This window comes from Cibotium barometz, chromosome 32 (genome assembly GCF_041138505.1).
Source record: "Cibotium barometz isolate CiBa-2024 chromosome 32, ASM4113850v1, whole genome shotgun sequence".
In the NCBI taxonomy this organism is placed as follows: Eukaryota; Viridiplantae; Streptophyta; class Polypodiopsida; order Cyatheales; family Cibotiaceae; genus Cibotium; species Cibotium barometz.
Genome location: NC_141077.1, coordinates 42,791,147 through 42,818,612, shown reverse-complemented (window position 1 = coordinate 42,818,612; position 27,466 = coordinate 42,791,147). Strand labels below are relative to the sequence as shown.

The window sequence follows — 27,466 nt, the reverse complement described above, 5'->3', positions numbered from 1 at the left end:
CACAATGAACGTTCTTGAGAACTTTCTTCAAACAATAGAAAACCAAACACAAACATAATCAATATAAATTTAAATACAGAGTTAAGAACTTTATTTACTACAAAAGCTAAGACTTTTGCTAAAATCAATTTGACCCTTTCCTCCTCCCAAAAATCCCCTCCACCCCCCCCACACACGCATGCACATATGCATGCATGCATTAATCCCTATGCATGTACATGCGTGCACCTTTATATATATATATGTATGTATGCAGATCTATATATACATACTATTATGCCAAACTTTTCTTTTATAAAATAGTCAAATTTAAGGATGCACACATCGTTAAAATTAACGGCGTTAAAAACGTGTCACTACCGCTGCTTTTATAAATCTTTGTCTTCTTCTCGCTTGACATTGGTGCGAGCCTTTTACAGCGAAGGGAAGGGAGAAGCTTGAAGCTATGGCGGTGGGGGCCTTATTACTGTAGTTCCGGCAGCATCCTGCAGGTATTTGCAAAACCCTAATTTTTATGCTTTCTGCTGCGGGTCTTGCCTGTTTTTTAATGTCGAAGTCGCCATGGCCGATTGGAGCTCTTTTCCTTTCAATACCCTGCGTTTTACAATCGATTCATTTAAGAATCTCTTGCTTGTCCTAGATATGGCAGAAAGATAATCCATCGTGTCTGATCTGCTCTCCAAACTCGCCTATTAGGCGTGTGACTGTAGGCACTTTTGCCGTACGCATTATCTTGCCCCAGGTGACCCTTGACTTGTGCCTTAATCCCCGATTTATGTGCTATAATGTCCGACACCTGATCCTTTTATTTCTCTCAGAGAGCAGTGTGATCAGACTAACCCTTGATTAGAGTTGGAAGGTAATTAACCCTTGTTTGCTTCAGTCCATGATTCAAAAGTACTTGAGGCTTTTCGCACATCCCATTAGGATTTGAAGCTAATTCGATGATCATGACCGTATCACATGAAAATCTTCACAGCATTTGTTAAACAGTGTGAAGGCCACACAGAGGAGTAAGCCCAGGATTAAGTCACTGCTCGATTTAGTGTTGAAATGGGCACCTGAAGTTGCAAGGTGAGAACTTTGCAGGGCATGCAGCAATTGAGGAAGCAAGGCTTTTTTCCTCTTAAGAATGAGGTGAAAGCCTTAATGTTATGCCGTAGGTGACTATTGCCTTGTGTCATTTAGAGCACTATTGGACCTAGATGTATAAGGCACCCTTGTCCCAATTGAGTTTTTTTTTTCCTTTTGAGAGATTACATTTTTTGAAGCTTGCCCTGGTCATTTTGTGGTTTTGAGGATGCATCCCTGCTTTTGTGTTTTGATAGTATCCTAGTGTTAAAGTGTATAGAGAAGTTAGATTTTTGCTAAGTGGATGTATTGTTTCGTCATTATTCTGACAAAATAAACACTGGAGCTTGTGATTTAAGCCATCATGGCATTGCGTGGTGATGTTTTTGATTGTTGATAAGTCATTTTACATTTTGTGCTTGATTTGTGATTTCAGGTTTTCTTTAGGGCATCTACGCAGAACAAGGCACGTGTGGTGGCACCTGGTAGGCTCTTTTTTCTTGTGGTTTTATTGTTTAGTTGGAGCTAACATATGCCTTGTAGTGCTTAACGGTAAAGAGTACTTGATGTATTTCATTTTGGAGCTGAGGGTTGGTACTTTGTTTTTTTCCTCTTGCAGCCACATGTGTTCTTTGTGCTTCTTTCTTCTCAAAGTGTGCAACACTGGAAATGAACAAGCAACTGGGCCTAAGATCGACTTCCATGGAACTCCAGCCTCCTCCTTGGCAACAGTATCGGGTCAAGAAAGCAGAAATTTTGGCAGAGAAGTTAAAGAACATGAGGGACATCAGTGGATAATATATGATCAACGTTTGCAGTTGGAAAGCTGCTGCTCTTGTGGACTTGCTTACTATGTGGGCATTGATGGCTGCACTCTTTCAACTGTGCAGGGGCAGATTTAGCATATTTCTTGCAGGAAACACCTTCGCAGATTGGTTTACGTGTGGTGGATGGAAAGAGATACATTTTCCTGTACTAGGGTTCCCTATATACTGTTTGGATGACTATTTCACTTAACTACAGATTTCACTCCTGGGGACCAATGGCTGCTAAGTTTCAACAAGTTAGAACCACGGATAGCATACATGTAGGAGGAGACTATTTTGCAGCTGTGGAGTTATTTTATGAATGGAGAACGAGGCATTACCATTTTTCAGAGTATTCTTCAGACAAGTATTATCTTGTTAGAGCAGTTCTTGTGGACTTCTGAAGGTCACCGTTTACTTAAATCTGCAGTCATGGAATCGTAAGGCCACTATCCTGATTCGTTTTTTTTGTGATGTAGCTGAGAATGATTTGTCTGGTTTGCATGCATTCGCACATTGCATTTGATTCATTTTATCAACACATTATACATGTTATTTTTTTTGTTTTACCATGCATAACTATAAAACATGTAATACAATGGTGGGGGTAAGCCAAAAGAGTAAGAGCTCTGAGAGTCTACGGAGGCAAAGTGACATGAAGGAGTTTGGAGAGTGTCTTGGAGAATCAGGAAGAGAAGCCAGTAAGGTATTTGATGGAGTGGGGTGGAAATGTGTCTGCATGGTTATGGTGCTTCAAAAGCAACCTGAGAGAGTAGTGCAAAATGGTTCTTTATCTGTTGAGTGGAGCATCCAAGTGCATGCAGAGTTAATTTAAACAAGAACAGGGGTAAAAAGGGGGCACATGAGGAAAAGTTGCAGCGTATGGTTAGAACTTAGTTTTAGATCTAGCATATATCTTGCATGGATTTTTACTCCTTTCCACCCTTCAGTGGATACCTGCTCTTTGTAGCAGGTGGTTTCAACTTCTATATGCATTGCTTGTAAGAGAAGATCGACAGGTACACAAAATCTTCTCCTCAATCTACAGTAATCTTCAAGCATATGAAGACATTAAAGCTATGCTTCTTGAGGAACTTGGTGTTTCTTCAAGAAAAGGTTGCTATATATACAGAGTGGACATTCTAATGAAGAGACGAGGACAGAGACTATGGTCTCTATAGGGGAGCATTGGTGTCACAAGAGGACAGCTTGTAAGTTCTTCAAAGCAGAACTGATTTTTCTTGGCCATATTGTGGTCTCTGAATTGTTTGTTTAGTTGTGACTCATCCAGTGGCCTATCCGTCACAAGACCTTTCTGTCTGTAGTTGTGCAATTATTTTGTTACCCCTCTCTATCCTGGGGTCCCATACAAGAAGGAAAGTAGGTCTTCATTCAAAACTAAACAACTCAATATGGCCCACAAAACCATGACAATGGCTTATGAACCTCCATCACTCAAGAGTCCTTCCTTGAAGACTCTCAACAATCCCTTCTGCATTTTAAAGTCTAAGCAATCCCTTCTGCTTGTCACAAATATGCTGAACGGTGCAAAGATTCTCTTGCAATGTCTCTTTTCTGATCTTGTAAAGTCATAACTTTGGATCTTTTATTATCAAAGGCTAGATTTCTAATAAACTTTAACATGCTCACAAGGCCAATCATGCTTAGGGTATCAACCCCCACATTTGTGAATTGTTTATATGAAGTATTCCGCTGTCAAAAGTACTGCATCAACAAATGTGCTTTTCAACATATTGCAGAATATCTGAGGAGGAGAGTTATTTAAACAAATAACAACACTACTAAGTTACTTCTGTGATGCAAAAACACATGAAGGTCTTTCCCATGCGTGCGTAAGGTAATAAAACTGTTATCAGTCAGTTTTGACTGACAAAGCTAGAGATGGAACAGTGCCCTACTAGTTTAAGCCACAAAAGATTTCTTAGCAATTGTGGAGTATTGTGAAAGAACTCCTAGGAATTTGGAGATGTCCATTGTGTGGAAAGATAAATATGAGGAGTGGGAACCTCTAGAATCTCACAAGCGGAAATTTTCTAACACTGTTCATGTTTATAGATGACTAACTCATCCTTGACATTCAATATTTCTAGCAATTTAACAAAGATCGTGATTTTCTGGCTGGTGGTTATACCCTTGTGAATCTTGTGAGCTGGTTTTTACATCAATTGGAATGCTTGTTTCTTTTTGTATCGTAAAATAAGGTTTATTACAAAGTTTTTGAGCTTGAATATGTTTATCATAAAAGTGCCGTGCATCACCTCAAATATTTTTAATATGGCTACATATGGAGTAATTGTTGGGAATCAAGGTCTTACCTGTGTGTTTATGAGTGTGGTAGTGTTTGTGTGTGAACCAACGTCAACCTTTGTAACCTACAAAGGTACAATCACAAAGCCACATCATTGAGTCGTGCAATCAATCTCTATCCTTGTGTATTGTCTTTCTCTCTCTTCTCTTTCTATCTGTCTGCTCACAAACTGGCAGCCATGAAGATATCCGAACCACCATAGCCTGCTTGCTATTGTGCAATCCTAGGTCCGATCGTCAATCTGGTATCAAGGCCTCTTCTCGCTTGCTCGTGGTGCTGATGCAACACAGTCCTGTGAAGTATGGTTGCCAACCATGTTAGCAGCACTCCAGTCGCAATTCTCGCCTACAATTGACGTCGCCTTCAATTATTGTGGAGCTGTGTCTTGGCTGCTTCCATTGTGAGCCTCTCCCCTCCCCCCGCCCCCCCCTCTTGACTCGTGCTGCTGAAGTTATGCAGCGTTGCTGCCCAGACCTGTCACTAGTTGTGCAGTGTCTATAGCTGCCCATAAGCGCACTATCTCCATAAGTGCAGCTGCCCTGTGCTTTTGCGCCACCCTGCGTTGCTTAGCAGCTACCTTGTGCAGAATCTAAACGGTCCCACAAGCTCGCCACCTAGCAGTCACTGCCTTCCCCTGAGAGCCTTTGTTGCATCAAATGTCAGCATGTGTGTCAGAAGTAGAGAGCCCAAGAAGAGCAGCTTATTCGAAAAAAAAGAAGAGAGGGAAGCCGACACCAAATTGACAGAATCAATCAGGAAAGTAAAAAACAATTTGGGGCTTTATTTGTGTGCTATGACATAAGCAATGATGTAAGGAGGTCAACCTTGGTAACCTATAAAGGTACTTGTACTTCATTGAATCAATCAAGCAAACATAAGTCACATCATTGAGTCATGCAATCAATCTCTATCCTTGTGCATTGTCTTTCTATCTCTTTTCTGTCTCTCTCTTTGCTCACAAACTGGCAGCTATGAAGATATTCAAACCACCATAGCCTGCTTGCTATTGTGCAACCCTAGGCGTGATTGCCCATAGTAATCAATCCCGATTCCAACAGATCAGGGACCTATCTGTTGTGTCAGCCCACATGTTGATCCACAGCTACAGCACTACAGGGTCAGATCCTACATCCATTGTTAATCTGGCTCTGCTAGATGGTTGTTAAGGGTCAGATCCTGTCAGATCCTGGTGAGTTTGAATGCCTGCGATGTCTTCTTGCCTCAACCAGGTTAATTCCTTATTGTACGATTTCTGCAGCTGTGGAAAATCAATTTACATTGACCAGGTCTTAAATTCATGTTGATGTCCTGCTACCAACCTTCTTGAATTGATTTCTCTTATGAATCCTACATCCACTGGTCAGGTATCAGTTAGAAGAAACTAGCGTAGTCATCCAAATGACTGTGTATACTTGTGTGTGCTTTTGTGCGTTTTCCGCTACGATATTTTGGTCAACAGGCACAGTGAGCTTAATTTGTTTTTGATTTATGTATCAGTGGACAACAGTTTTGAGGGCTTTATGTTGTGTTGTTTGAGATGGCCCCTGTAGTTGAGGGTTTTATACTTGTGTGTGCTTTTGTGCGTTTTCTGCTCTGATATTTTGGTCAACAGGCACAGTGAGCTTAATCTGTTTTTTATTTTTGGTTCACACATGTTGTATCAGTGGACAACAGTTTTGAGGGTTTTATGTTGTGTTGTTTGAGATGGCCCCTGTAGTCCCCATTTGAATGATGCAACTTGAACTGATAAAGTGACTGTGTTCTGCTGTTTGCCTTAAATTTTATCCATTGTGAACTTATGTCATTTAAAATGTATCCTTTGTGATTCATGGCATGTGTCTGATACCTGCCATTAAGTCTTTTGTGTCTACTTCAAAAAAGAAACTCAGGACAGATCACATAATTTCCTTTTTAACATTACTTGCGATTTTACTAGTTTGGACCTTACTGATTGTCTGATAAATGCAGGTACAAGCTGATAAAGCAAGTAGGCGATGGCACCTATGGAAGTGTTTCCAAAGCCATAAACCGAAAGACAAATGAAATTGTATGTTTTTGTGCTCCTTTAGCTTGTTTTCTCTGTTTGTTTGTGAAGTTCTGAAGGTGGGTTTGAAGGAAGCCTTCTATCTGGGCCTACAATTTATGCTTGTCCTGAAGTTGGTTTTAAGATAATTAGATCTTGAAAATAAAAACGAAAGAAAGCTCTACACCTTGTCGAAGCCTAAGATCATCTGTTGACGTGCTTTGTTAAATATTGTTAAATTAGCAACTTTCCAATAAACCAGTAAGCCTATACTCTTTTGGAATTCAGAAAGCTTTCTCTGTATAGCACTTTCAAAGATGTTATTAACATGGAAGTAATAATATTTGTTGTTGATCCTTTCCAGGTAGCAATTAAGAAAATGAAGAGGAAGTTCTACTCATGGGAAGAGTGCATGAATCTTAGGGAAGTCAAGGTATTGTATATCTCTGTGAAACACTGTTGAACAACAGTTTTTTTTACAAAATGCTTTCTTTGCTTGGCTTTTCTAAACTGATACCATTATTTTGGCATATGTAGTCACTGCAGAACTTAAACCACCCTAACATCATCAAGCTGAGGGAGGTTATCAGAGAAAAAGACCAACTTTTTTTCATTTTCGAGTATATGGTATGTTTGCCTCTTCACCCATGTTAAAATGAACTTGGGCTTACGTGCTTAAGAGAGAGGTGTCACTATTGATTCTACCACATTGAATTTAGAGCCATGCTTTTTTTTGCAGCCCATGGTTACATGATGGAGGTTCTAAGGTTTTGTATTAGTGTCCTGTGCACACCTTAATTGAGTGCCACGTAGACATTATTATTTTTTGTAGTCGATTTTTAAGCAAATTTAGAGGCCGTATATGGGTAGATTGGAGTGGTTTTGGCAACTCAGTAGGTGCCTAGAGGTGCCCATAACATGCATCAATGGTTGGGACATGTTCCTGGATTCATCTAGGTATATATATATATATATATATATATATATACTTTAGGCACAATATATACATGTTCTATGTCATTTTTGATGATGTTTTTGGACTTGAAAATGGCTGCCTGACTTAAATCCGACTTGCCATCATATTCCTATGTAAAGGTAGGTCAAGACTCAAGGGTCATTCGTGAGCATTCAGAGAAGACATTCGAGAGCCAAGATTGCCAAGACTAGGGCATGAGAGCCAAGAGTAAGGGCATGTTTGAAAAGATTGGGACAGAAGAGAGTCCTTGAGTAGTTGCGAGCGCAGACACTCTCACAACAATGGATAAGACACACACACACATGGAAGGTTGAAATCTTCCTATTCTTGTTGCTCTCAAAAGAGGTCTACAAAAGATAAGTGAAAACCAATATAAGTACTAGAGTACTATGCGGTCCAGATTCTCTCGTATTTGTTCAAACAAGTTTGCTTTTATTACTCAAGTTTGCCAACTCATCAATTTGCTTGTGCAAAAGGATTATTACTTTAAAAAGGTTTTAAGCAAAGTTCCTTGCTTTTTGAATCGAAGTAGATATATCTTTGGAATGTTTAAGATTACAAGTAATAAGTTTCACAAAAATGGAGACCTTAAAAGTCCATTTTTTGTTTGGATCATTTTAGCTCTTAGTTATTATTTATCATTGCTTCTAGTCTTTCTTAATCATTGCTTTAATAGGGAAGTGATTTGTTTTTGCTAGTCTAGTTGTAAGTGCTAGCCTTCATCATGGCTGAGTCTGCTCTTCACCTTCGGAGAAGTGATAGAAATTCAGCTTGGTGGTCTCTGTATAAAGATTGTGTCCTATTGGTTAGGACAAGTTTTTATATATGTAAACTTGCACCTACTTTGGGGCGCTGATGACGTGAGTAGGAATGTCGTAGCACCTAGTCCATGCTATGCATGATGAAATTGATGATCTTATACTTCATGATTGGACAATCTTTGAGGTAAAGTTCGCACTTTTTGTATTCTTGTCTTTACTTGTTTTGTTTTAGTGAATTAGTCATTTAAAGTTTGTTTTTGCTAATTAGTTATTAAAAATTTATTTAGCTTGTTTGTTAGAAATTCTTTTGTTGTGGTTCAATAAAGAATTTGTTTATGTGTATGTGGGCGTGTGTGATTTAGTTATGTATTTGCCTATTTTTGTAAGTTATTATTACTATTATTCTTATTATTTTTTCTCGGGTGTCTCTATTAAATTTTTTTATTTTTCTTAAATATAAAATTTTGTTTGTTTTTGGTGATTCTCTTCTTTCTTTTAAATTTATTCGTAAGTTCAGATTCATCTGGTCTTATGATGGTATATATGTCCATAATGTGAACACGCTAAGTAGATGAGCTGGCAAGATAAGTATGCCATAACTTAGTTGGACTAGGTAGGTGTTGTAGAATCACTTGCAAAGATCCGTTGTGTTAGCTATTAAACGCGTTAGTGGTGTAAAGGTGAAACGGTTACCCAGGCATGTCGTGAGTGTCAGCTCGTGTTGAGCTTGACATCTCAACACTCCTCCTCAAGCTCAACTTAAACTCCAAGACTCTAAGCATAGTGCGGAATCTGCAAAGTTTCTCTGCTCGCATGGCCTTGGTGAAAATTTCGGCTACCTTCTTCTCTGTGCTGACGTACACAAGATTAACAGCTCCTTTCAATTCTCTCTGATGAAGTGATAGTGGACCTTTGTGTTCGGTCTGCGCATGAAACACTGGATTCTTGGTCAAATGTATGTTGCTAAGGTTGTTACAATAGATGACTTCCAAAGGAAAACATAAACATGCTAGTATATTGTCAGGTAAAAAATTTGAAAAGTGTTTTGGGTCTGTGTACATATGGGATGCATGGTGTGCAAATAAACTTTGCCCTGAATGCCCTGGCAAATGTACAGAGCGGGTGGTTTTGCAGTGAGCTGGTATATGCACGTGTTTTTTTTTTGGGAGCAGATGCTGGAGATTTGAAAGTTTTATGGCAACAGTGTGGTGTGCGGGTGGTTGCTAAATGCAGGGCACCGACTGCAATTGTCTTGCTTGGTAATAATGATGCTGATGATTCAAAGCCGGGGATAGCTCTTGTATTGGAAAGTTGTGGGCGCGGCGTGATGATCCGAAGCATAAGGAAGGAGGGGCTCTTTTAGCATGAGTGTGTGGCCATCTAATGGAAGCTTAAAATAAATAAAAAATATAATACACATGGCCAATAATTTTAATGACCACGTGGAGATTTGGCTGGAAGCCAGCGTGATCATTTACAGGCTGGCGAAGATTCGAAAGCCGGCGCCTTGTGGAAATGGGACGCTCGCCTGTGTGAAGAAGGGGCCGACGTGAAGAGAAGATCGCCAGGCGCAAAGGCGCAGCAAAACAGGCCTAGAGGGCCGCCGTGTGAGAGAAAGGAAGTTGCAGGCGACTAGAGAGTGGCTGGGAAGCAGCCGCCTGATGTGAAGGGAGCGCAGTGCAAACAGCCGTCTGGGTACAAGGGCTAATCGTCAACAACGGTGAAAGCGAGGGTGCTCTGGGGAGCGTGGAGCGTAGCCGTGGGTGCAGGCGAAGAGCTGCAGCCTGGAAGAGAGGGGGTCGCCGGTGGTAGCGACCAAAAGGCGTTGCTTTCTTTGCTTGTGTATGGTTGGTGCAGCGATTGGCGACGTGGAAGAAGGGTGGAGCAGCGGCCTTATTTGCGAAGGACGACTGGCTGGCGACTCTGGTGATATGGCCCCCTTGTGAACAGAGAGAAGGTGGCTGCAGGTGAAGACAGAGGAGCGCACTGAAGTGGCTGCAGAGGAAGTTGACGGGCTAGAGGGAGCCGTGTGGGTGAGTGCCTTGGGTGGTTGGCACAGCTGAGAGCAGCAGAGAGAGAAGAGCTGCAGGCAGCACTGTAGAGATGCTGAAGGTAGCCGCCTTGTGTACAGGGAAGTGGAGAAAGGCGAAGAGACAGGTTGGTGTGGGCCTTGGGTGATGTGGCTTTGGCTGGATGCAAGAGAAAGTGATGCTGCGTTGAGCAGTTGGCGTTGATGCTAAAGAGATTGTGCAGAGGCTCTGTGGTTGGCGAAGCTGCTGGTCACGACACACACAGAGTGAGAGCTGCTGAGAGGAGGGTTAGCTAGTGTGGGCGCCCTCTGAAGAGAGGAGTGGCTGGTTTTGTGTGGGCGATGATTGCAGGCAGAGAGTGGATGCTGACAAGAGAGAGCCTAGAGCACAGTGCAGAGTTGGAAGCCGTCTCAAGTGTCACGGGCACGTAAAGCAACTGCAGAGGTGGCTGGTAGTGCGCAGACAGGTGAGAAGGGCTGGTACCATAAGGGTCGAGAGCTGAGTGCAGAGGAAGTGAAGGAGGGTTAGCTGGTGTGGGCGCCCTCTAAAGAGAAGCAGAGACCGGGAGACAGAGGCTTGGTTGTCAGACGCAAGGGTGAATTCCCTTGGCAGTAAATCCTGGCCAGAGTCCTGGTTTTTGGTGTAATTGCTGAGTTTGTACATGGTGTATGGTGCTGTGTGTTTATGTAAATGATCAGTTGTCTATCGTGGTTTTGAGCTGTCTTTATGGTGTGGGTGGGTGGTGAAGTGTGAGAAGTGTTCCAGCCGGTGTGGTGGTGCCTCTGTTGTGTTTGTATTATCCAAGTTTGGGAGGTGAAGTGCTATAGAGGCAGGTTCTTTTCTTCTTTTTCTCACCTCACATATATCTTCTATCCAAGATGCTACCGGTCGAATCTACATCAATGTATCCATACACCTACAATTGTTTACCAGTCTCATAGAAGAGGCCATAATCTGTTGTGGATCTCACTTAGCGTAGTGTGTTTCACACTATTCAAATGCAGCTTCTAAGGAACCTGCATAAACTGGCTCTCCAACCCAATTGTGTAGTTTATGTCTGGCTCAAAACATGTGGGTTCAACCTCTTGCACAACCTTTGCCATATATGCATAATGGTGAGCTACATGATCACAGAGAGTGTTAGCCGCCTTTGGTTGTATGGTGGCTGCCCTATCAGACATTTGTCTTGGGACCCCGGTGAGTGGGAGTGGAAGGATGCTTGTAATCCTTTGAAAAGCATGCCTTTTTTTAGTTATACGGTGCGGAATGCTAGACATCTTATCTTGGGATACATTCAGAGTGTTCCTACTCTTAGACCCCATTGGGAGTCTTACGGAATTTCAATTGACATTCAGAGGGCATTTTGGTAGAGATTGTGGCACTCTTATAGGAAGCCACAGATTTCCTCCTTTATCTGAGTTTCCCTTCATGGTGGTCTAGCCACCAATCAGTGGAGGTCTGTTACTAGTGCTTGCCTAGCATGCCCTAGATGTGCAAGAGTTTCCGAGTCAGCGTATCATTGTTTATGGGAATGCAGGGAAGCACAGAGGGTTTGGTCTACGATTGCACACCTCTTTGGTAGGATTAAAAGGGATGCTATTATTTCTTTTGGTTCTATCATTTGGTTGATATAGTCTGGGCCTCAACTGAGGTTCGAGGGGGCTAACAGGAGCTTGGCCATTACGGTTAAGCAAGGAGTTGCTCGGCAGTGTTGTCTTCAGGATTTGCCACTTTCACACTTTGTCTCTCCGGCTTGTCTCTCCGGCATAGAGGTTAGACAATTCTTGGGAGATTATTGCTAGCATCTCAGCCTGGAATATCCGGAAGGCTAGATGCACTGAGGCCATTGAGGGTACTCCCGTTCTTGTTTCTCAGTGTCTTTGTAGGATTTGGAGTGATATTATTCACACCATTATGGCTACCTGGGCCAGAATCCAGGGATCTTCGAGGGCTGCGGAGAGGAAGTGCGCCCAGTTTATGAGAGAGTGGAACATTGGTATCTTCAAAGGTCTTGCGTTTGGCTGATCGTCAGTCATCGTCAGTCTCTTCAAAGATAATAAAGCAAATACTATCTTGGTAATGGGATAGGGGGCCCTTCAGTGGGTAATTCGGGACCCCATACGGTGTACAGTTCTCATCTCTCTCTCAAATCTCTTAAAAGTTTGAAGTCTTAAAGTGGATTGCTAAACTCGCGAAACTCAGGATACAGAAGACGGTGTGAGCATTTGTGTGACAGGATCCTCCAATACGAATACTTATCTGTGTGATAGGCATTACGCATATTTGAGAGATCTTGATGATAGGCCATAGTAATGGCATGAACTTGAGGCCTTCGGGAAAGCGCATCAGCCACTACATTCTTCTTTTCGAGAGTGTGTAGGATCTGAAAATGAAACATGGAGAGGAAATTTCCCATCTCATATGCTTTTCAGACAACTTTGTTTGTGTAAGAAAGTACCGAAGACTTTGATGATTTGTCTTAATGGTAAATTCAGCTCCCAACAAATAATGCTTCCCCATTGTGACAGCATGAATGACTGCTAGAAGCTCTTTCTGATAAACTTGTATGTGAAGTTCCGTGTGTTGTAATCGACGACTTTCGTATGCCACAACATGTTCTTCTTGGTTTAATATTGCACCAATACAATCTCCGGAGGCATCACATTCAACGGAGAATGGTTTGTGCAAATTTGGCACAATTAAAATTGGTCCAAACACGTTGGCTTGCTTTAAACCATGAAAAGCCTTCTTTTGTACATCACCCCATTGAAATATCGCCTTTTTTGTCCCCGAGGCAAGTAGCCTAGTGGATAAGAGTTTCCTCCTTCAATATGGAGGTTGTGAGTTCAAATCCTCTTGGGGACATCTATGCCAATGGGTCCTTGTTTCATCATGATCCACCCTATCCAAGTGGTCATGATGTTCAAAGTCTTGGTATAGGTGTGTGGGTAGTAGAATGGGTGTGTGTAGCCAGGTGAAATTTCCATGTGCAACTAGAAAAAGGGGTGGGGGCAGGATGAGTCCACTCATCCTAATGGGAAAAAAAAAACTGCCTTTTTCTTGGTGAGATCATGTAATAGCGAAGCGATCTCAGCAAAGTGATTAATGAAGCGTCAGTAATACGAGGCATAATTCTAGAAAACTTCGAACTTCATGTACCATTTGTAATTCTGGCCAATCCTTGATTGCTTACAACTTGACCAGATCCATGCGCACGCCTTCCTTTGATACAATGTGACCAAGATAGTGAATTTCGGATAAAAAGAATTCACTCTTCTTACCATTAATGTAGAGCTTGTGACTACGAAGGTCTTCGAACACAATAGCCAAGTGCTCTCGGTGTTGTTCCTTATCTTTGAAAAACACAATGATATTATCAAAGAAGGTTTCAGTAAATTATTTGTGCTTTGCGAAAATCTTGTCTATCATCCCGGTGCGTTGGTAAGTCCAAACGGCACTGCCAAGAACTCAGAGAGCCCAAACTGCGTTCGAAAAGCAGTTTTATGTACATCTTGTGGTGCCACTTGTATTTGATGGTAGCTGCTCTTGAGATCAATTCGGCTAAAGCAAGTTGCACCTTCCAGCTTGTCGAGAATGTCATCGATGTGTGGAATAGGAAATCTGTTCTTTATCGTAACCTTGTTAAGACCACGATAATCAACACACATTTTGTATGTTCCATCCTTCTTTTTCACCAATAACATAGGTGAACAATAAGGAGATGAGTTGGATTGTATCAACCCTTTCTCGAGCAAGTCATTTACTTGCGCCATAATCTCTTCTTGTTGACTAGCACTTACCCTGTGGGTGGAATGCACTGGAAAAATTCAACTTAGTACCAAAATTATCAAACAATGCCCTCCAAAAATGACTGGTAAACTTGGCATCTCGGTCTGACACTATGGTTCTAGGAGTCCCGCCAATCGGGTACCAATGCTGAATGAATAGCTGGGCAACATCCTCGGCGGTTACATTGGCCCTGCAAGGAATAAGCATAACAAATTTGCTAAACCTATCAACAATAGTTAAGCACTGCGTATTACGCTTACTCGGATTGGGAGGCAGATTTGTGACAAAGTCCCATCGAAATGTCCTGGAAAGGACCCTCAGGAATTGGCAAGGGCTGTAACAACCCTATCTTCTTTCCACGAGGAGCTTTCACCTTTTGACAAATGTCACAGCGTTGTACATATGTAAACACATCACGCCTCATCTTTGGCCAATAGTATTGCCGTTCTAATTTCTCCAGAGTCGAATTCATGTCCCTATGACCACCTGTAATGGCGTCATGGGCATCATGGAGAAGAGTTGCCCTGAATGACTTCATGACACATAGTTGGCCTTTGTAGAAAAGCCAACCATCACGTATCAGAAAATGGCATGGTCCTGTGGCATCCAATGCCTGTTCCCACTGAGTACCGAATTTCTCGGAATCCGCGTACGTGTGCTTCATGTCCTCTAGCCCTGTATCAACAAGGTCAAGTCTAGTGGTCTGAATCGTAGATACTTGTCCCTTCCTGCTTAAAGCATCGGCCACTGGATTGGCCTTTCCTGGAAGGTACTCAATCATATCACCGAACTGTTGGAATATGTGACTCCAACGGTGTTGTCGATCACTCCATTGTGCACTTGGCATCGTTTGAATCCAGCGCAATGCCTGATGGTCAGTGCGAACCTCGAAGTCACGGCCATATAGGAAATGTTTCCAATGTTTCAAGGCCTATATAACTGTTAGGAGTTCACAATCTTAGACTGAGTAATTCTTTTCGGCGGGCAGTAACTTACGAGACATGTAAGCTACTGGATGACCATTCTGTTGCAGTACACCTCCAATTGCGATGTTACTCGCATCGTTGATCACTTGAAATGGTTCGTCCAACGAGGCAAGGGCTAAACAAGGCGCTTCTGATAAAGCCACCTTGAGGTTCTGGAATGCCTCCAACGCTCGTGGAGTCATTCGAATCTTTTGTCTTCTTGTTTTCACTCCCTTTAGCAGATTGGTGAGATCTTTCGAGAGATCAGAAAACTTGTCAATGTGGGTGAAATATGCCTGGCATATATCCACAAATGATCTAATGTCATAAGCTGTCTGAGGTACTTCCTAGTTAACAATCTCGGCCACCTTAGCCGGATCAAGTCGAATGCCTTCAGCACTAATTATATATCCCAAGTAATGTACCTGGAACAGATAAAATTCTGACTTCTTTTCATTGACATAGAGCTCGTTGCTTTCTAGCAACTTAAGGACTTTCTCCACATCAATGTCATGCTGCTCAACTGCAGCTGAAAATACGAGTATGTCGTCCAGAAATATGAACACACACTCTCCATCAAATCCCGAAAAATACGCATCATCATGCGGTTAAATGTAGCTGGGACGTTCGTCAAACCAAAATGGCATGACCACAAATTCATAGTGGGCCCGTTCTGTACGGAAGGCTGTCTTGGGGATGTTCCCCTCTACAATCCGTACCTGGTGGTACCCACTCTTTAAATCCAGTTTGGAGAACACCTTTGCTCCATTCAGCCTCTCGAGAATATAGTCAATTTGAGGCATCGGGAATCTGCTCTTGATAGTCAGCTTGTTGAGTGCACGATAATCGACACACAACCGGGAAGACCCATCTTTCTTCTTGACAAACAAGATCGGTGCTGCAAATGGCGACACGCTGGGGCAGATGAAGCCAGCTTGCAACAATTCTTGGAGTTGGCGGTCCAACTCCGATTCCATTGCCTTAGAAAGGCGATACGGAAACTTGCTCGGGGGTTTCGAGCTTGGGAGAAGGTCAATCCTGTGATCCTCCGGTCTGGACGGGGGGAGCTGGGGAGGGAGGCTGTCCCGAAGAAAAATCTTTTGGAACTTTTCATGGAGAACCGAGTACTTCTCGGAAGCACTTGCCACCGTCTGGGCTGTCTGGATGTAAATCATCGCACATTGTGCGCCTTTCCTGACTGCTCGCTTAGCTTGCAAGTAGCGGAAAGTTTGGAATACCTGGCTCACACTTAATGTTCACTGGGGTGTTTGACACATTCCGATTGATCTGGAACGTGTGCTTGTTGCACTTGACATTAGGAAGAAACTTGTGAAACCACTGGATACCCAAAATTATGTCTGCCCCTCCTACAAGAGGGGCAACCATAAAGTCACGCACAAACTCGATGCCCTGAATTCTGAAATTCATTTTTTCGGGAAAATGATTCGAGGGCGCCGCTGGTGTCAATCTGGCGTCCAAAGCTCGGAGGTAACGCTCGTGTTCCATGCGTTGCATGGCGTCGTCTTCTCGTTGTCGGATCTCCAATGCACGCATTTGCATCTCAAGCAAGGAGCTTGGCTGCGGCTGTGACCCCATGAGAGGGTCCCTGTGACGAGGATTTGGTATCTGGGATACGGAAGGAGAGGGAGGAGGAGATGGAAAACGCGACGCTGGAGAGCGGGAACACTCCTCTAGAGCCAAGATCCGCGCCTTCTGCTCATCCAACTTGGCTGTCTGTTCTGCGAGTGCTCGCATCATCTGCTGGAACATGTCTGTGACACTCAAGCCGGGTGCCCTAGCTGGGCTGCGTGGTGCACTCTGGTCCCATGGTTCTGATTCTCTCTCGTCGCCGAAGCTCGCCATAGCGAGAAAATGCAATTCCTTTCCGGAACGCAATGTGACCATCCACTATCTGTGTGGGAGACTTCCGGAGGCTTCCGGAGGCTAAAAACCAACCGTCCTTCGAGGGACAGGAGTCACTTCGAAAGGGGTAGTCCACCGGCGTCTAAAAACCAACCACACAAGCGAGAAAAATTTTCTGGTTTTCTTTGCTGAATCTTTGTCCTTGAAGTAGGCTCTGACACCACTGTAGTATGCGGAAGCTTCGGAGAAGGATCGGTACTTCAAAACTCAGAAATCAGCACTCTTTTCGTGACGGAAATTAACGCACAAACTGAAAGGAGATGTGCAGAAAATAGAGAGAGAAGGGGGAGATGGAGAGGACACAATATTGGGTCCCAATTACCCTCTGTGGGGCCCCCACCACGGATGGTGTATTTGCTTTATTAGAATGATGTAAATCTGAAAACAAATACAGAAAACTTGACCTTTCTTGGCTGGAAAATCCTGCCCTTGACCTGAATCCTTCACCCCTTTGCGTGAGCAAGCCCTTGGCTGTCTTGGCCCCTTGGTTTGCTTGAGCACTTGGTGAAAAATGAGATGAAAGATGGGATTGTGGACCTCTTCTATTTATACTACCCTTCAGGGGCAGTCGGCCAGCATAAGGGCAGGCGGCCAGCATCAGATATGTCCCACGACTGGATATTCAGCATTTAATGCTGAAAAATCCCATTAAATGCTGGAAAAATTCCCATAAATCCTGCGCATCACTTCCTGGCTGGCTGGTCATGAGGCGCCTGCTTCTGAAGGGCTGGGCACACCTTTTGTCCACAATCCCAGGGCTGGGCAGCCTGTATGGGCTGCCCCATACTTGCCCTACAGCCCTATGAAAGCTGTAACCTCCTGAAAATAGCCTTATTCTGGCCTTAGGACTGTACTACAGCCCTTCCATGGCTGGTGGGTCCAGCCTGGGCCTTCCTGGCCCACATGGGGATGGTTTCACACCATTCCCATGCCCACACTTAGCTCCGGGGTAGCCCTATGGGCTGGCCCCTTGTCCTAAACATAATCTACTGAGTGATCTAGCATTCGGTACCATACCAGATACACAGAACCACTGCCATCATTCTAGAGGGAGACTCACAGCGCGGACTGGCACTGTTTCATGTGCAGGACAGTGCACATCTGACCTTGGACTCATGTGCAGGACAATGCACACCTGACCTCGGACGATTGAGATGGATCCCTGGCTGACTCGTCCCGGACTGGGCTCACATGGGACCAGTTCACCGTCCCAGGTCCTGCACCTTCTGTACAGAAATGTCTACGTGGCATCCAAGTGCGGGATGCACGTGACTGTCACGATTGTGACTAACTCTCTTAATCTCTCCTTAATTACTCCTTAATCTCTTATTAACTGAAAGGACACCTGCGAAGGGTCACACCCTTACACATGGGTCACTATCAAAGGACATGTCTATTCATTAAAAGGCACACCCCTAAGTCAAAAGGACATAACCGTTGACTCAAGAGCCACACCCCTTCCCAGGGATGTGTCTCTTCACTTGTACCCTTTCGGCCTCTATTTAAGAAAGGCCCCTGTCTTAATGCAAACATCTCAATCTTTCTATCAACATTTGTGTTATGTTTGTTAATTAAGTCTTAATCATGTTAATAAAGCTGATAAAGCTTTACAGTGGTATCAGAGCAAAATTTTTCCTGCCCGTGGGTTGTGAAGCCCTCACCCTCTCCGCGGCACTCCCTCGTCCACCCCTCTTCTCGGTGTTGTATGGAGGCGGAGGAAAGATCTTCTCACCCGCAGGAGATGCCTAAAGATTAAGCCTCGCTGAAAATTTTTTTACCCCCCATCCCATCCCGATGGAGTTCCTGCACCGGTCCCCCTCTGCCCGCGCCCTCGGTGGTCCCGTGAACGCACCTCGCGCACCCGGAGTCACTGCCCTCGCACCTCGTGCCTAGACGGGTCCTTGTTTCCCTTCGGCCTCCGTGCGCCTGGCCGCCCTACAGGCGAGTTCCATCCGTGGCGATACACCTACGGGCACTCACTTAATGTCTTGGAGGGTCGGCGTGGCAGTGTTGGCAGGCGTGAGCCCTTGCTTGCTTAGAAGCAGCTGCCGACCCTGAACCCTCGCCGCCGAATAGCGCCCTTCACCCTTCACCTCTTCGCTTTGCTGGCGGCGCCCCTACGAAGTGGCGCACCTTTTCCCTCTAGATGGCTACGCGATCCAGGCCGTCACCTTTACACATAAAAAAATAATAACAAAGCCTTATAACTAAAGGCTTATAATAAAGCCTTATTATATACGTGGCTTCCACCAGCCACGTGAAGCAGCCGGCAGTCAGCACCGAACGGCCAGCGCAAGGAAACCCAGCCGTCGACCAACGCACAAAAAAAAAAAAGCAGGAGAACCCGACGGCCAACCAGCGACCTGTGTATTTTTTTTTTAAAAAAAGGAAGAGAACACAACGGCCAGCCGACCAGCGCCTTTTCAAAAAAAAAAAAGGCTAGCGGTAGCGTGTGGCTTCATCTGCGAATTCTGCCAGCCACTTCCCAGGTTCGCTCTCTCTCCTCCAGCGCTGGCCCATCTGCAAGCACCATCTTGCGCGCGCAATGGCAGACGAAGTTTTCGATGTGCCCGTTTCGTATCTCTCGTATGTAGACGAGGTTCCCAAAGATGAACTGCCGACGAATCCTCTCCCTTCATAGGAGATTATTGTCATCCCGGATTCACCCCTGTCGGAGCCAAAGGTGATCATTATTCCCGATTCCCCGACCCAGAGCCCGAACCTGTTCCAGAGGTAGTACCCATCCCAAAACCTGCTCCGACGCCCGAACCAGTTTCCGCACCAGTTCCAGTTCCTGCACCAGTTCCAATTCCTACACCACAGGCGTCACATTTGCCCCAGGATTATCTGAGTGCCGGGTAGATGCGGTGAACACTGTTATGATCAAGAGATGGCCTCCATATTGATGGCTATAAACAAATCCTTGGAGCAGCAAAATGCACAACAACAAGCTGCATTCGAGCGGTTTGAAGCCATGTTCCATCAACAACCAAAAGCTCGTATCGATGAGCTTCAACATGTTTCTCAACAAAAATTCTCTCACCCTAAGCATGGTTCTTCAGAGACAACCAGACACAAAGTATCTTCATGCGAGCAACGCAAGCCTCAGCATGGATATTCTTGGAAATGTTACAGTTCTAAACAACCAACTTCTTATTGGAATCATCAGCAACAGAAGCAGCAACATGAAGCTTCCAAAGGATCACATCTTGGAAAGAAATCAGCCATATCAAAATGGGCTTACTTAGTGGCACGTGTGTCCGACCCTAGTCGAGTACTCGGTCGTGAGCGCCGCGACGTTGGACAAGTTTCCCCTCGCGAGCAATGCCCTACATTCAAGTCCTTGCAAGCTCTTGGTGGCAGTGTTGAAGACTTACTCACAGGTATTAAGGCTTCCAATGTAGAGGGGGGAGGTTGAGGTTTTTTGCGCCTCTTAGACCTCTCAAGGATCCTCTTGCACAACGTGACCCAGGCAGAAATGATACCCTCGTCACCGCCCGTGCAAAATGGAGTTTTTGCCTCTGACTAGCTACCTGACGCCATGGTGAATGATGATTCTTCTTCAAAAATGAAGACTCCAGTCCTTACCTTTAGTGGTGCAAAGGATAAATCAGATGCAGACTCTTGCAGCATGACTTCAGTTGCTGCAAATGAATCTTTAGACATAACTTGTCCCGAGAACAACTTTCTAAGCAAAGAAAATCATATGGAAGATATTTCTTCTTCATCTACGACAACCCTTGAAGACATCCGTGTTACAGACAAGCCAATGGAATCCCTTTCAGATTTCCAAATGATGGTCACTAACCAAATGCAAAGTTTGGTGACACAATCCTTGATATTGGAGATTCAAGACAGTTTGCTTATGGTTTCTCTAAAGGCAAATGAAGATTCAGTCTTTTCTTGGACAAAGCTCGAAGTTACCAATGATGTTAACAAAAGTTCTACTCAAGTTACAGATATGATTCTCATGCTTTTGGTAAAGATGAGACAAGTTGCAGATGCAGTTAATATTCAGATTGGTATATGCAAGATTGTTATGGTCAACAATAATGCCATGACATGGGATCTAGGAGCTAGAGCTTTGGATGCAGAAGCAATTCAATCATTTCCCTTCTTCCAGAGTCTCAACAACTACCCCTGGATTTTATTTTAAGTGGGAGGGAATGTCACGATTGTGACTAACTCTCTTAATCTCTCCTTAATTACTCCTTAATCCCTTATTATCTGAAAGGACACCTGTGAAGGGTCACACCCTTACACATGGGTCACTATCAAAGGACATGTCTATTCATTAAAAGGCACACCCCTAAGTCAAAAGGACATAACCGTTGACTCAAGAGCCACACCCCTTCCCAGGGATGTGTCTCTTCACTTGTACCCTTTCGGCCTCTATTTAAGAAAGGCCCCTGTCTTAATGCAAACATCTCAATCTTTCTATCAGCATTTGTCTTATGTTTGTTAATTAAGTCTTAATCATGTTAATAAAGCTGATAAAGCTTTACAGTGACAACCAATGTCACAGGTGGGCACGTGAATACAGAAAACCAATGGCCCAAGTCACAACATACATTCAACATCCATCACATGAGCATGAATCAATACATCTGTCACAGTCATCATAAACATATACATCCTAAAAACCACATAAGATAATCTTCACATGACACAGCACTATGGGCTAAAGTTGGCGCCCCACCCCCCCCCCGGGCGAGGTATCTTTATTACCAACAAAGTAATCTCTCGTACAAGATGCGGGTGCCTTGGACTTCCACTCCTCTGCCCAGCACCAATTTTATCCAAATCTGTGAAAAACAAAGCAATACAAGCTCTCGGTCACCAACTAGAGCAAAGCAGTCACCAATTGCTCAATAAAGAAAGCAACCCCTCGGTCACCAACCAGGGCAAAAGCAGTCACCAACTGCCCTTCGAGAAAAGCCAACCCTCGGTTGCCAACCGGGGCCAAAGTAGTCACCATCTGCCCTCCCATGAAACCAAGCCCTCAGTCACCAACTTGGGCCAAATTGTCACCAACAGTTCCCTTGGTTTCACGGCTGTCCACACGATTGTGCAAATCAACAGCTCCAAACAGGCCCAAAACAGCACTTAGACCAAATCGTTTTGCATCCGGTAGGGTTGAAGCCAGGCACAAACTGTATCGGTTCCATCCCAAGAAAATCCTTGGTACCATACTGAATTGTGCTGTAAATCAGAACAGCCAGCCTGTAGAGAAGTAGGAGAAGCTGTCGATCAGCATAGTCAACCAGCCGTGCAATAGATGCACATGGAGTCGACCAGTTGTCTGGCAACAGGAGTAGTAGTCGACCAGCCACAAATTTCTCCTTACTGCTGGCCAACAGCCCTATGCTCCTTATAGAAGAAGTCGACCAGCTCCTTCAGCCCCTTTTGGCTGCCCTGACTTGTTCAACACACCAAACTCCTAGAAAAGCAACTCGCAAACTCCTAGAAAAGCAACTCATGTGATATAAAAATAACTCCTCAGTCACTTTTAGCAACTCGTGGGCTTTTGGTTCATTACCCGGGTGCATAGCCTAATAATTGGTCCCGCTTCATTAATATAGTCCAGCTCGATGTGAACTCTTATAAATTATCAGTTTGTCCACCCAAACTTTAATGAATATGAACTTGCAGCCATAGACTTTAGTAGACAAAGGAAATAATAATAAAATAAGGTTGAGTGTGCACACAAAAATCACCGCCTTAAGTCCCAAACAGGTGTGCACACACGCATCCACGGGGTGTCTAGGTGTCCTAGATGCCCGTGGACATTCACATGCAAACTACCATGCAATGTCCAGGCAAACAAAACAAGTCACACATGCAAGTGCATTTCACAGGCAAATGCTTGTGTGGGATGATTTGGATTAAATCTCCCAACTTGCTATCTTGTACACCAAAATAGTCGAGACCATGACCCATGCTGGATCCAAATACGTACTCACTAGAGCAATTGCTCTCGCATGAGCCGAGCTAACTCACTAGGATCACCAACTCTTACATGAGTTCACAGACTCAGTGAACAGAATCACCAACTCTTTCATGAGTTTACACACTCACTGCATGAACACATAAATTTAGTAGTCAGAGTCACGAACTCTTCTTATTGACTTAGAGTCACCAACTCTAATCACTCATTAACTCTTATATGAGTGAATCGATCATGCTCCAAGAAATCCTTTCGCATGATACAGATCTCGGGAGGATTCTGACACTCTTCACCTTTATGTGATGCACTTGTTGAAACTATAGGATTGGTTTTTTGATGCAGCTTGTCACCCCATGGTCTATCAACAAACCCATTGCTAGAGGACTCTTGGTTTACTCAATGATTGTGATTGTTGACCTTTATTCTGAACAACCACCCGCTCTTGTGCATCAGTCCCAATCGAGTCCTTTACAGCATCATACCAACTGCTCATCTCATCAAAGACAACATTCCTGCTCACCCTCCACACTGGAGGCGGCAAACTCTTCCTTGCAGGAAACAAGGATGCTTGCTAGTGATACGGCTCCTCCCCCTCCTCTAGTGAGAGAGAGAGAGAGAGAGAGAGAGTTTTGATGATACCACTTGCATTGGTCCAAGAGACACTTTTTTCAGAGTCTGATGCACACGACACATGCCTTAATGAACTGAAGGCATCAACGAGAAAGCCATTAAAAAACTGGACATTTAAAACTTAGCAAGCATTGAATGCTTTGGTCTCATCTTAGTGGGGCATTTTCACCTGCGTAGTTTTGCATTAAATATACCATCTTCCACAACTTTTGATGTAATAGAAGTAGAATGCTACAAACGGATATTCTTTACAAGGTGTCAAAAATTTGGTTCGAGATCTGGCTTTTTAATTGTTAGATTTTCTTTTTTGTATGCTTGTTTCAGTCTTATCTATACACTAAACCTGGCTTTTACTAATATTGGAAGGAAATATTATGTGGTGACTGTATAGGAGTACAACTTTTACCAGGTAATGAAGGACAAAGACAAGCCTTTTCCAGAAGGGAAAATACGCAATTGGTGTCGTCAAGTGTTGTTGGCATTGGCATACATGCACAGTCATGGATATTTTCACAGAGATCTTAAACCAGGTATTTAGTTTGTACCATGGATTCTAGATAGTACCATTTTGTTTTTGATCACCTTTCTGATAATATAATTCTTGTGGTTTGCAGAGAATCTACTGGTCACCAAGGATGTGGTCAAGGTTGCTGACTTTGGCCTTGCTAGAGAAGTTTGCTCCCAGCCTCCCTTTACAGATTATGTTTCTACCAGATGGTGAGGGTGTTGTCTGATTAGTTTTTGCCTTTTTTATCGGTTCTTCATGCTGTACCTACATTTATGTAATGTGTTCTTTTTGTGTGGTGAGTGAGATTCCATAGGAGTTAAACCTGATGAGCCTGATCAAGCTTTGCATTGCGTTTTGACACCTGCATCAGATGGTGTATTGACCTCCATGTGTATATGTGACAGGTATCGTGCACCAGAGGTGTTACTTCAAGCAACCTCCTACAATGCTGCTATAGGTGAGTGTGAAGTGTTCCCCAAGTATTGAGGTATTTCGCCTTTTTTGCAGAAAGTATTTGAAGCACCTTAACATGAACCTTCTTCGTTATGAGCAGACATGTGGGCAGTGGGAGCCATCATGGCAGAACTGTTCACTCTTTGTCCTCTTTTTCCTGGTGAAAGGTGTGCTGTGTGTGCAGTATTTTGTTCTCTCTAAATGTTTGTTATCAAAAATGAATTACCTCATATGCAAGGTCTGTTGGGCAGTGAAACAGATGAACTGTACAAGATCTGCAGTGTTATTGGAACCCCAAATGAGCAAACTTGGCCTGAGGGCCTCCAACTTGCAAATTCACTGAGATTCCACTTCCCTGAGGTAAGCACTTACAGGAATATATAATTCTTAACTCAGAAACTGACATGAAGTCTCCATAGATAATAATTAGTGCTGTTTTTTAAGACCTTTTCTTGCTTGCAGTTTCCTCGAACCCACCTTTCAGGTCTCATTCCACGTGCAAGTGCTGAAGCCATCAATCTTATGATGGTATGTGAGAAAATAGATGCTCAATGTTGATTAGTTGGAGGACATGCTCCTCAGTGTTGGGATCTACAAGTTGGGCTTTTGTGGTGTTCTTGACAGGCTTTGTGTTCATGGGATCCTAGTCAGCGGCCAACAGCCATTGAAGCGCTTCAGCATCCCTTTTTCCAGGTTTGCAGTTTTGTTTTTTACCATATTATTCTTTTGATTATCTTCAAAGACCTTTGATTTTTATACAAGTCCATGTACACTGCATGTATGCCCTGGGTTCATGTGGCAAGGGTTGCTCTGTTATGACCTGTGGTGAATGCTATCATGTTTGAAATTTAACCTCTAAAACTGATTTTATGATAAGTCTTTTGGAGATTACAATGACATAATTTCTGGCAGATGTATTGATAACATTGACATAGCTTTTGTTTGTTAAAAAAGAGTCATCTAGAACCATGGACATAGACAAGCTTATGGACAAATATGATGGATCCATTGACCTTGTTCACTTCATGCAAGTGTTTCAACAGAGATTTGAAGGGAAGGCGCGTTCGCAATCTTGTCTCATGAATGCATTTTTTGGGTTTTCTGTTGTAGGTTGGCTCATATATCCCACCAAACATACTACAACTTGGGGAGCATGTGTCTAAGGCTTCCTTGACAGGTGGTGCTGTTTGATTATGACCTGTGAACTGGGGATCATTTAATTCTTAAGAGTGTCATTCAAAACACTAGTGCAAAATGTGAAGCTATATATGCAGAAATAATTTCTTGACCAGATGAGTGGATTTTTACCTCACTTATAGTCAATCGTGCATCTTTGCTAGGCAATTTGGGAGCTCTTGGATGCAAAAGCCTCGTTAAACCAGCTGAAAATGGTAATGAAAAGGATCCCATTGGACTCTTGCTGGCTCTGGTGGTTCAAGGTTACTACATTTTACTCTCGTGCTTGTTTTGATAAACGCTGTAATAACCTGAGCTGTCTTTACTTGGCAGCACATGGTGCACACGATAAATCATGTCAACCCGTCAAGAGGGTGAATCTCTCTCTCTCTCTCTCTCTCTCTCTCTCCACAAAAAAAAAAAGGGAAAAAAAAGAAAGAAAACATGAATATGTAAGCATACCATATATGGCTGTCAAGATTCAAGGTTTAAATTTGTTCGTTCCTTTATTACATATTGAGTTGGGCTAATACCATGATTATGTCCTGCATCTGAGTGAAATCTTTGGTTTATGAATTTAGGAGCCTGTCAATATGCCTATTCTCAATAGCAGTGGGAGAAATGCACGCTATCAACCTAATATCAATCCATCAGGTCTGTTTTAGAAGTACAATCCATTGGTGTAACTTGTACTTTCCACTGTATGGAAACCTCAATAATGTGTGTGCCCTTCTGCAGTTGCTTCAACTAAATCCCCTAGACAAGGCTCTTTAAAGACTTCAACATCTTTTGTGCAACCCAGAAGGTGAGTCTCCAGGAATCTCTCTTGTAATGTGACTTTCCAGGTTATTCTTCTTATTTTGGTCTGAGTTTTGGCCATTTTCCCCTAGGCAATCTTGGCACCCTTTACCCGCTGCATACTCACAACCAAAAGGCTGGCCAAATGGCAGAGATTGTACTGAACCATTAAACAATCCAAATCTGACATACGAGAGGGGTTTCCCTCCAGCAACAATTCGGTATGACAATCGTGTGCGAGCAGGGTCCGTACGTCGGTATTGATGTAGGTTATACACCTGAATGGAACTTCCTCAGCATGTCATGAGAAGATGACGGTGGACAACTGCCATTAGATCAATTGTCGTAAGCTTACTGTTTGTACTTCCAATATATTGATTGGTTGAGTTTGTGAAGTCGACTAGTGTCCACTGAAACTGCTTTTAGAGCTATGGCAACTTCTATGGTTCTCGAGAAATTATTTTATTTTTTGTTTGGAGGGGGAGGGTTCACTCAGTGGAGGTTGCCTCTGGGACTCTGTCAGCTCTATCCTCCACTGGCCTGCTTTATCTTTTTTTTTTTCTGAAAACATAAGATACGATTTGTTTTAAAATAATAAAAGTTGTTTGGCATTATCAAAAATCTAGACATCATTTTTGATTTTAGAGTGATCATGTTCCGAGCATGACTGTTTTCTTCATGACTATTATTCTCAATATAGGGCATTGAGTAACTAGGTGGGCACAAGGTAGTGTGCTGTTTTTAATATTGGCAAGTGTGGTATAAGTACTGTGTTATTTTTCAAAAATCACGTGGCATGCCACGAATCTGCTGTATCTATTGTTTTGTACTTCATATGATGTAGTGTGTACTTGCAAAATATGATGTCATGTGCTTGTCAAGTGTGACGTGAAAAAATTACAGAAGAGTGTGAATGTCCACTCTTTTATAATTATGCTCATTGTCATGAGTCGTATGTTCTGTGTATGTATTATGAGGAAAGATTGTTACGAGGAATGTCATTTGGTACCCACATGAGAAAGTCAAGTAGATGTACTCTAAAATGTAGGAACATATGACTCATGACAGTCATGAGTCGTATGTTTTGTGTATGTATTATGAGGAAAGATTGTCATGAGGAATGTCATTCGGTACCCACATGAGAAAGTCAAGTAGGTGTACTCTAAAATTTAGGAACATGTCCTTTTCCTATGTGATGTCATTTATCACGTGTCCCGTATTGAAATGACATACACCACATGACTCGTGTGGCATGTGTTTAAAGTCTGAAAAATTGCTGTC

At 43.3% G+C, this 27,466-nt stretch overlaps 1 protein-coding gene across 1 annotated transcript; it reads left to right on the top strand.

Moving 5' to 3' along the window:
- The first annotated feature begins 1,690 nt into the window (after positions 1-1,690).
- On the top strand, positions 1,691-26,806 carry LOC147620219 (cyclin-dependent kinase F-4-like). The gene is made up of 17 exons (XM_086772409.1): positions 1,691-2,317; positions 6,175-6,253; positions 6,594-6,662; positions 6,767-6,856; positions 23,642-23,780; positions 23,865-23,967; positions 24,163-24,215; positions 24,312-24,378; positions 24,463-24,571; positions 24,674-24,739; positions 24,836-24,904; positions 25,322-25,388; positions 25,552-25,602; positions 25,721-25,761; positions 25,969-26,041; positions 26,126-26,192; positions 26,278-26,806. The coding sequence occupies exons 1-17, from the start codon at positions 2,196-2,198 to the stop codon at positions 26,447-26,449; spliced, it is 1,437 nt and encodes a 478-aa protein (XP_086628535.1). The 5' UTR covers positions 1,691-2,195; the 3' UTR covers positions 26,450-26,806.
- The last annotated feature ends 660 nt before the right edge of the window (positions 26,807-27,466 follow it).